The sequence below is a fragment of the Phaethon lepturus genome, unplaced genomic scaffold (assembly GCF_000687285.1).
Source record: "Phaethon lepturus isolate BGI_N335 unplaced genomic scaffold, ASM68728v1 scaffold15565, whole genome shotgun sequence".
NCBI classification, from domain to species: domain Eukaryota; kingdom Metazoa; phylum Chordata; class Aves; order Phaethontiformes; family Phaethontidae; genus Phaethon; species Phaethon lepturus.
In genome coordinates, this window is record NW_010538498.1 from 2,757 (window position 1) to 13,469 (window position 10,713).

General features: G+C 39.5%; 1 protein-coding gene across 1 annotated transcript; it reads left to right on the forward strand.

Annotated features, from left to right (window-relative positions):
* Positions 1–910: 910 nt before the first annotated feature.
* Positions 911–2,963, forward strand: LOC104616179 (non-syndromic hearing impairment protein 5-like; the record flags this gene model as incomplete). The annotated part of the gene is made up of 3 exons (XM_010286839.1): positions 911–957; positions 1,376–1,606; positions 2,771–2,963. Coding segments are annotated over exons 2-3 (404 nt in total), but the record flags the coding sequence as incomplete, so codon positions are not given.
* Between the last annotated feature and the right edge of the window lie 7,750 nt (positions 2,964–10,713).

Here is a 10,713-nt window from a genome sequence, read left to right on the forward strand (position 1 = left end):
TTCATTTTCTCTCAATCCCGAGTGCCCACTGCAATATCAATCTTTGTTTGAAGTCTGTTCTAACTTATTCTGGCCTGTATTTCTAAATGACAAATCTAACATCTCTGTGGAGCAAGACAGATAATTAATCATGAACATGTGGATACCCAGCTAAGACATCTTGGGATCTTAGTTGAACTTTCCAGTCAGTGTCAGTTGGAGGATTCAAAGGAATGCTGCCAACTTTAAAAAACTGATTTAATTCTGTAAATACCATTAGATCAAGTAACACAGACTTGAAAAAAACTAAAAAAAATTAGCTTTTTTTAAAAAGATCAAAAATGATTTTTAGAATTGTGTGTTTAGCACTTGTAAATGGTCATTTTGACTATTTCTCCTCTGAGTTTAGCCAGCTTCCATTATCGAAAAAGTTCCTTGTACATACAGCAATGTGTGCTGTTTGGGATAAAGGAAAACTTACACAATAAGAGATGCCAATATTTTTTTTGTTTAAGACATTTAAAAGCTTGAGTAAGATGATGTATCTAGCCGTTTAGCAGATATGAATAACAGTTACAAATAACAGATGTTTAGCTGCAGTTACGCTAATGGGAAATAGAAAATGGGAAAACACTGAAGGTGAAGAGGTTCAGAAAGAAAAAAAATTAATTGGGACTTTCCAGGAGCATAGTTCAGAAACAAAACTTAGTCACAAAGATGCCAGCACAAATATTTGTTGCTTTTTATAGAATAATTTTTATTATCTCTATATGTGTTTACTCACTATTAAAAAGATCAAGATAATTTGTGTGAATAATACCCAATTACCTTATATGGAGTAAGATAATGTTATGTTAGGTAATAAAAGAAGGATTCTGCAGAGAGGCAGAAATCCTCTGCCATTGTGCCAGTGCTCTTGTCATCCCAGCAGGTCTCTGTGGGGTGCTTGTTAGTAGATGCTTTTTCTCAGAACTTGAGGTGAGCTCGTCAAGTTTTTTCCTCCCTAGCGGATTAATTACCCATGAGTGTTCCTTGTCAGCTGTAGATTGAAATATTTATTTTCTCACACATTTATTTTCTTCATTGTCTGCATGATCATAAACTTCATACATTATTATTGTAATGTTTAAGCCTTGCAGTGCATTGTTCTTTGCTTATTCACTGTTGCTTACTTAAATTTTTCACTAAAACTCTCATCTGTTACTGTGAGAACATTTTTTACTTTAGGGTAAATGGTTTAGACTGTCATGATTCCCAGCTCAGAGTGGAGATAGTAGGATGAAAACACTGACTGTTTCTGCATTAATACCAATACTATGAATAAATTCTTAACATAACAATGTAAATATTTATACTTTCCAACTGTAGTTGTTGAAAAATGAATGTATTCTTTCAGACTTAAATTGATTCCCCAAGATGTTTGCAAAAGCAACAAAGAATTTTGTGAGAGAAACTGACAGTGGAGGTGACTTGATCCCTGTCTCCCACTTGAACGCCTCAGACAAGCTGCAGCTTCTGAGCCTAGTTACAAAGAGGAAGAAATTCTGGTGCTGGCAGAAGCCCAAGTATCATTTCTTGACAGTCACCCTGAGTGATGTGCTTACTGAAGACAAACCGATAAAACCAGGTAAAGGCATACTCAGGCAGCACTATTATTACAGATAAAAAGAATGCAAAGCCTAATCTTTTTTTGTTATTATTCTCAATCGTGTTACTAGAGGGCTCCTTTCAGAGGAATGCTCTGAAGTGTTCTCCATCCATGGAAATGAGATGACTGGATCTTTTCTCACTTGACTATTCATTTAACTAAAACCAGTAATAATAAATGTTTGGTTAAAAAAAAAAAAAAGATGTTTTGCTAGATGTTTTGCTAGATAGACTACTGAAATTAAGTGCAGAAGATTGTCAAGCCGTACAGTCCTACTGTTTAATAACAGTGCTGTCTGCAGCCACAGGAGCTCCTGTGTAGAATATTTTTGGGGGGTTGCAGTATGTGATAGTAGCATGAAACTCTACTCTGCTCCAGGCCAAAAAGCACTGGATAAACAGTGTCTTGCTGGTGACAGTAGCCCAGGGAATGCTTGCACAGGCAAGGTCAAGCAAGTTTTACTACGGCTTCCTTTCTTCTTGCACAGACTGTTAAAAATGGTTGATGCTTGTACTTCTTTCTTCAACCAGCTGTAGCAGCCCCAACAGGTTTTAGGATTAACTATCTGGAATCCCATATTTCTGTGCATGTCACAATTCCATACAGGAAAATAGGTAAGTCCCTAAGTTTAGATGTTAATTGTAGCTGGCTTGGAAGATTAGCTGATTCTGAGTGAGTTCTTTGGTCTATAGGTGTATAAGATTCAGAGTTGGTTCAAGCTGGTTAGATGCTTCCATTGGTTTTCAGTGAACTTTGGGACAGCCCTATAATGAGATTTGTCAAGATAATGGCAAAACATTAACTCTATCGTACAAGTAGGTCTGCTTTGTAGTTTTTCTTTGGAGCTGAAATAAGTTTCATTTTTTATAAATCTTCCATCGCATCTGAGCTCAGCATTTCAATTGCCTTATGTTTTGCTAAAATGACAAAACATAAAAGATAGCTGAGTGAAGATGGTGAAAATATGGAGGAAGCAGAAGTTAAGAGTTGCAAAGCTGTAAATTTTGTTATTTACCTGCTCGATACTGTTCCTTGCTTTCACTAACTTGTCATATTTTCTGTAAGTTTCTGTTTTTCTGATCACTTCAGGGCCGTTTCAGCACTTCTTTTCACAGGTGGAAATTACTTTTATTGCTTTCCTAGTAATTGTGGAGTCTGACTTTGTAAAATATATGGGGAAGTTTGAAGATTTTGTTCAAGGAAGTATTGAAACTTCATTTGGAAAGATCAGCCTGGGAGCTGGAGGGAAGGGCTATGTGGAAAACCAGTCCTCATTTGGAAACCTGAGGAAGCAGGAGATTGACTTGCAGCAGCTTATGAAAGACGTCAAGGACAGGTATGATTTTAATGTGGGCATTGTAATGGCTGGGAAAGACTACTGAGCTGAAAACACTTGGGCCAGCTGTGATCACTAAACACAGTTGATTCTGTAGTGTTGCTATAGTTTGAAAACTATCTTTATTACAAGCTCTCATTTTCATGTGGTAAATCATATATACATAATTAAAATTTCCAGATTTTGAGAGCTTGACGGTCAAACCTTTCTGTTTCATTTTAAAAACTTCCCTCTGCAATTTCATCTTACGCATTTGCATGAATTACCATGTTGAATAAGGGTCAAATCGTTCTTTGGAGGACTACACTGTCATAACTGTCTGGGGGGAAAAAAAAAAAAGGATTGGTTTCTCTATGTTACTGGGGCAGGTGCTATGGAAACTGAATTCAGAACTACCACAATTCTTGTAAGCATGCTTTAGAAGTTTTTTTTGTGTGTGTGAGCGACTAGAAAATTGGATTATTTGAAGCTGAAGGAATTGTAAAGGTGAGCAAGCATGGTCAATGCATGTTCTAGTTTATCAATTCTTGCAAGCATGCTTTAGAAGTTTTTTGTGTGTGTGAGCGACTAGAAAATTGGATTATTTGAAGCTGAAGGAATTGTAAAGGTGAGCAAGCATGGTCAATGCATGTTCTAGTGGTTGAACAAAATATAGTTTATAGATCTATTGCTCAGTGGTACACGCTGTACTAACTGAGGGCAAACCCCCAGATTTTCCAAACTATAATCTTAATTTTACAAGGTATGCAACAGTCCTTGTCCTAGTCTGAAATGAGATTGATTTAATCTTGCAGTAAGACAGTCATGGACCAAAGCCTACTTGGCAACCAGCTGACAAGTCAGGGGTCTACTCTGCATTGCAGGTCCTGACTCTTGGGAGACGAGGGTGGTTTGTTTGTGACAGCATTGTACCCTAGATCTATAGGAGGTGGTGTAATACATTTTAATAGCCTTTGCTGATGCTCTGAAGATAAGGATGATAGGTTTTTGTTATCAGTGCAAAAGTTGTCAGAAGCAGTGTAAATTTTCTTCACGTATACTGATGTTCTAGAAATAATCAATTCTCCATTTTCACAGGAACACATGGCTGCTGTTCTTATCGTGAACAAGTCAACAAACTTATTCTAATAAGGCACCTTACTATCTTCGTACTAAATGCCTTATTAAAAGCAGAAAATATTGGGCTAAAAGTGTGTACCAGGCCTGTAAAATTAGTATGCATTTAGTATCAGAAAAACAGTGTCAGTCAAGATTTAGAATCTTGTTTCTAACACTAGGTAGAGTCCTACAGAAAACCAAATGAGAGTAACTTCTATTTTGATCAGTAAGCATTTACTTAATTTTCTGCAGTAAGTTACCTGCTCAATTCAAAAAAATAATCCTTTCATAGCAAATCAAATTTGCTTCAGCAAAGGTTATAATCCTGAATGTAACTAAATACTTAAAAATCTATTATCTTTTTTTGAGTGTGGAGAATCAGTAGCTCTACACTGATCTGAATATAACTGTAAATGAGGTTAATGTGTGTGCCCCTTCATACAAGGAGCTAGTTCTTGGAGGCTCATAGCTTATTAAGGCTTGTGGTGTAAAGTGTATAATTGATATCCAGTCAGTCTGGTTTTTGCCAAGGCACTGAAAGTGATGAGGATAGCATAATTTTTATTTTCTTCAGCGTAACACCAAGGCTCTCTGGAAATTGTGGCAATGCCTTACAAATAAAATACCAGTTGCTCGTTCATAAATGTTCTGTGATTTACTGATAGATTGTATCCAGGCTTCTAGCTTTCATCTTTTTCATGGAGCATTGTGTGGAATTGAGGAATTCAGCATTCGGGAGTGCCTAGAAGTTAGTGATTTTTGGATGCAAAGCATTATGGTACTAAGAGGATGCTTACTCACCAGTCCTTGTGAGATGAGAGTTGGCTAAGCGTTCTTGATTTCATCTAATGACATGTGTTGCTTGTGTTTGTTAGATGAGTTGTTGTTTCCATTATTATTTCTACATATATAACCTAATTAAGTTGCATTTTAAGGTGTTGTTCTTGTATTGACTCTGTTTAGGTCAAAGTTGCAGATAAATAGCAGAAAACTAAAAAAAAATGGTCAAAGCTGATGTGGCTTCTAAACTGAGTTTTGAAAGTTTAGCAAGCTGGAAGTGCTGAGTGGCAGCAAATCAGTTAGTTTCCTGTCGCTTCTTATGTGAACCTTCTGAAGGAGAATCCTACTGATCTTTTAATTAAATTCCAGATGCCACATTGGCTCTTCTTTTCTGAAAAAGGATGACAGCTGCAGGATGTGGGATGAGATCCTTTCTGATTCGCAGAAGCAATGACCTTTTAAATGCAGAACACACTTCTTAACATAATATGCAATATAAAAATGAAGTTAGGTGGTACTTTTAGGTATATAAACTTTGCATATTTTATTTTACATTATCCTTGCTTTTTGTATTACATTGTGCTTGCTAATTCAGAATTAAACACTGATTTTTAGATCAGAGTCCTATGCCTTTAACTCGGTGAGATTGCTGTGCATTTAAGAGTATATTCCATCTTCTATTTTAAGGCTTTCAATACTGTCTGCCATACGATCCTCATAGAGACGCTGATGAAGTATGGGCTGGATGAGCAGACAGTGAGGTAGATTGAAAGCTGGCAGAGCATACCGATCAGTGGTACAAAGTCTAGTTGGAGGCCAGTGACTAATAGTGTACCCCAGGGTCCAGTCCTGTTTAGCATCTTCATTAGCCATCTGTGGGATGAGGTCAATGAGTGTACCTGCAGCAAGTTTGCTGATGACACAAAACTGGGAGGAGTGGTTGGTGCACCCAGAGGGTCATGCTGCTATCCAGAGGGGCCTCAACAGGTTGGGCTGGTGGGAGCCTCATGCAATTCAGCAAAGGGAAGTGCTAAGTTCTGCACGTGGAATAACCCCAGGCACCAGTACATGCTGTGGGCTGACCAGCTGCGAAGCAGCTTTGCAGAAAAGGACCTGGGGTCCTGGTGGACACCAAGTTGGACATGAGTCAACAACATGCCCTCACTGCAAAGAAGCCAAGGATATCCTGGACTGCATGAGGAGAAATATTGCCAGGAAGCTGGGGGAGGTGATCCTTCCCCTCTACTCAGCACTGGTGCAGCCACACCTGGAGTACCTGTGTCCAATTCTGGTCTCCCCAGTACAAAGGAGAGATGGAGCTACTGGAGAGAGTCCAGTGAAGGGCCATGAAGGGTCTGGAGTACCTCACGTTTGAGGAGAGGCTGAGAGCTGTGACTGCTCAGCCTGGAGAAGAGAAGGCAAGGCTTGGGGGATCTCATTAATGTATACAAATACCTGAAGCACAGATGCAAAGAGGATGGAGCCAGGCTCTTTTCAGTGGTGTCCAGTGACAGAACAGGAGGCAATGGGCACAAACTGAAACACGGGAGGCTCTGTCTGAATATCAGGAAACACTTTTTCACTGTGAGGGTGACAGAGGACTGGTATAGGTTGCCCAGAGATGTTGTGGAGTCTCCCTCCTTGGAGACATGATCCTAGGCAGCTTGCTGTAGGTGGCCCTGCTTGACCAGGGTGGGTTGGACCAAATAACCTTCCAACCTCAGCCATCTGGTATTCTCCCCTCCAGTGAAAAGGATTATGAGGAGCTTATAATCTCTGTAGTTCTCATGGATTAGCAAGTTCGCTTGGTTTTTTTACCATTTCACTAAGTTGTGTTGGGTAATTGAAAGGGAAGTTCTGAGAGGAGAAAGCAGAAAGAATCGGGACCGTGTCGCAGCAGTCAGTCCATATCAGCTGCAGAAAAGTCACACTTCCATCATTTCATGTGAATGATTCCTAACTCTATGGTAGGTATATAAGAAGAACAGGGTGTTACTAGTAGTATACTCTGTCATGATTGAAAGATATTTTTACACTGTTGCATATTGCACTTTAATATGCACTTCCATTGATTCACACTGTCCACACTGAGACAAAAATAGGTGCCTATTCCTGATCTAAGTGGAAATTCAGCCCATTTTGTTACTTTTTCTTTAAAACATCTTGAGCATTTATGTGTGTGATGACAAAACCACTCAGTTTTCTACCAAAGGTGCTACATGGATAATATGAAGTCACAGAATGTTAAATAAAATGGAATCAATTGTGTGTGCCTGTGATTTAAAAAAATAAGGAGGCTGCTGAACAGAAAATAGACGAACTATCTGTCACTTGCACTCTCTAAAGTCTTTGGCATTTGTGAGGAAGATGTCTTATGATGTCAGGTTATTCTGGAGGGAAATTTGTGAAATGCTATCAATAAGTTGACTATAGCAGATACTGTGTTCCAGTATGACTGTAAGAAGTAGGTCAGAGAGGTTATATTTGAAACAGATTAACAAAAGAAATATTACGCGTCTGTGCTTGGTGGAAAGTGGCAGAGTAAGGTCTGGTGGATTTTACTCCATGGCACTCATCTAGAGGTCTCTAATAGAGAAGGAACAAAGCTGGGTGAAGGCTCTCACTGTGCAGCTTGCAGCATTTGTATGGAAGACATCAGGCTACTGTGCATCATAAATGAAGTGGTGAAGACTGTACAAGCTGAGGCATTCTGGCTGAGCAGTGAGAGAGGTTTCAGAGTTACTTGTGGATGTTATGGAAGAAGTGGCATTTGGGTGACGCTGTGAGAGTGGGCCACCCATGTCTCTGCAGCCGGGAGAGGAGGTGTAGTGAGCTGACGTTGCCCAGTGCAGGACTAAAAAGGTTTTTCATTCATGTGGGTAATTTGGACTAGTGAAAATTTGTGCAGGCAGGCAACAGTGCTGACTCAGTGTGAGGATGGAGAGTACTCACAGCAGTAACCATTCTGTTAGGTACTCATAGTAAATTGGCAAGTACCTTGCTTTGAGGACTTGTGGGGTGGGTTACGGAGAAGACTAGACAGGGTTTTGAGGAAAAATGGTCCTAGTCCCCTCCCTTGTGCACAGTCTGGTCAGATGCTGTGCCTGAAGGAAAAACCCTTGGTCTCAGCTGTGGGGTTTAGAGCAGGCTCCTCCTCTGTCCTTCAACTGTGAGAGCCTGCTCTATTGCCAGGTGTTGTCTGTTTTCTCTTGCCTTCCCTAAGTTTCTGCCTTTCTCCCTTCTTTTCTGCTTCCAGTCTGCAGCAAATTGCCCTTGTGTCTCTCTTCTCCACTGCTTTCCTCATGCAGGAAGAAATAGGTTGAATAAAAGTGAAGGAAGCCTTTGCATTATAGGAGAGTGGAAGTGTTTAATCCAATTAACTGTGGAGACTGAGACCAAAACTCAAAGAAATTCTTTTCTGTTCATGTTTGACCTATAGAGCTTCCAGCTTAGGAAATCATTGACCTCAGGAATGTTATTTAAGCAGAACAAACAATCAAACAAAAAGCCATAATCCTTATCTTTTAAATTGCCTTTATTTATACAGGCTCATACCGTGTGTGTTGATAATGGGACTTAGCAAACCAACATCTCATTGTATTTTCTGTAGTGTTACCTTTGAGTAGTTCAGCTCAGATTCTTAAGTTGGGAAGGAGTACAGTGATGTAGTACAGGTCACACAAGATCGGTGAGGGCTCCTGTACAATAATGGTGAGAGATGGTAAGGGTGATGGTTGTAGAACAGAAATAAAAGCTCTGACATGTGACCTGTAAAATAAAAAAAAAAAAAAGCAATGCAATTTGTGTGCCTGCATGCATGTATTCTCAGTGGTCTAACTCAAGCATCTCTTGTTATTCAGGTATCCTCTCAATATTCAGAGTATTGTGCTAGCAAATAGAGTTCAGCTCTTGCAAAAATACACTTGTAGATTCAGCAGCCATTGTCCTGCAACACTTTAAGCCCTGCTCTGATTGTCAAACTTTAACCCTGTTGCATTTTGCTCTTGATAGCTATTTTCAATGATAATTTAGATAGGCTAGGTATTTGCTTACCTCATGTTGTCTCCTGTTTTTGAGTCGCTGAGAAGAGCAGAATGTTTTGCCTTCCACAGACTGTGCCCCAGTGATAATCTGTGATGTGCTCACACACAACCCTAGAGTCTAAGGGGTTTTATGATAAGAAGTTCAGTACCAGAAGTCTAGAGGAGAGCATTTAACTGTGCTGTCCTAAAATAAAAGATATTTGTAGCTGTTGGTAAGGGTTATGTGTTTTAAAGCTCTGAATCCAGTACTCATTAAACTTAGTGGGAAGAGGGAAGCATTTCTGATGGCTTTACAGTTGAACGCATCCCACTGAAGTCACTTGAATCTTGGGGCTGGGGCAACGGCCGTGTCTCTGCCACACAGCGCAGCTCTATGCAGAGGACCCCAAGTTACCTCTGAGACACAGTGCCTGCGGCAGTGCTGCGTCGGGGACCGAAGCAAGCAGCTCAGCCCCTGTGGTGTTAGTGTGGCTGTGTAGTCTACAGTGCTGTGTTAGCTCATCCAGTGCCGCCTCAGAAATTTCTTCACTACGCCTTGTTGCAAGTTTACCTATGTCTTCTGACTCTGCCACTCTGCTGTTAGTTCTGCATGTGAACCTCAAAGCCAGGAGCATGAGGGAGTCTGAGCCAGTCCCACCTCGGGCAGTATACCGTAGAAGTAGATGGAAGAAAAAGTCTTTTAAATTATGCTGGGTGTTCATTTGTATAGAGTTAAATCATATTCTGTGTCCTCCTTAGGTTAACACTCATTCAGAAACAGCAAATCTCTATTTAATCTGTATTTTTCTACCTTTGATTGTTTTGTGTCTTTTGCTCTAACTTTTGGGGATATCCAGTGAGTTTGTCATCCTCTAAAGCAGGCAAAAAATACACCATATGAAAGTAAATGACAAATTGCTTTTATGCTTCTTCATTGTATTTCTTCCCCTGTGGCTTATTAGGTTGAATGTTAAAATTGCAAGTTCTTAGTGCCTTAATTTGTATTTCAAGATGCTTCAGGATCATAAATAATTATTGTGAAGTATATGATGGGCTTGATGGTCTATTATTGTGATAACTAATAGCTCTGGTTTGGCAGACACTTCTAAGAGCAGTGGTGTTTGATTGCTTGACATTTCTTCGATTTTTGCTTAATCCAAAGATTCATTGCATTCCAAGCATAAAGCCTGGCATTGCACTAAAAGAAGAAAAGTTATGTTAAGAATCCCAGGAATGTTTGGGGGTGATTTTCCAGTGGCTGCTGCATTTCTTCAGAGGTATTTTCTTGCCCTTGTTTAAACAATCAACTTTAAGGTTTTCAGACAGTTCATTCCAACTGATTGAACTTTCATATAAGCATATAATTCTCCAAAGATCAAAAATTGCCTCAGGATATTTTTAATTTAATAAAGAACCAAGTTGACATCAGACTTACACAGACTGCATAAATCCAAAACTCCAGAATCTAATAAATCTAAAACTTTTTAATTAAAAGTGGAGATAGCTCCATTTAAATAAAGCAGAGTCAGACATGTCATCCTGTCATATTTTTGGGGAATTGCCATTTAGCCCCATGAATAGCCATTTACGGTAAAAGGGAGGAGAAAAGACTGAGTAAGTTGAGCCAGGGATAGCAATCTTTTAATCTTCCAGCTGTCTTGCTGGAGTTAATCTATTCATAGAAAATACGACATCTCATCTGAGGACCTCCAGTGGGTATTTTGCAAAAGTATAATATAACTGACACATTTTACTCAATCAGATACAGTGAAGAAGTTTCTTTAACTATTAGCAGAAAGACTGTTAACACCCCAGAAGGCAGGATATTTTGTCATCTTTTCTTAGAAAAT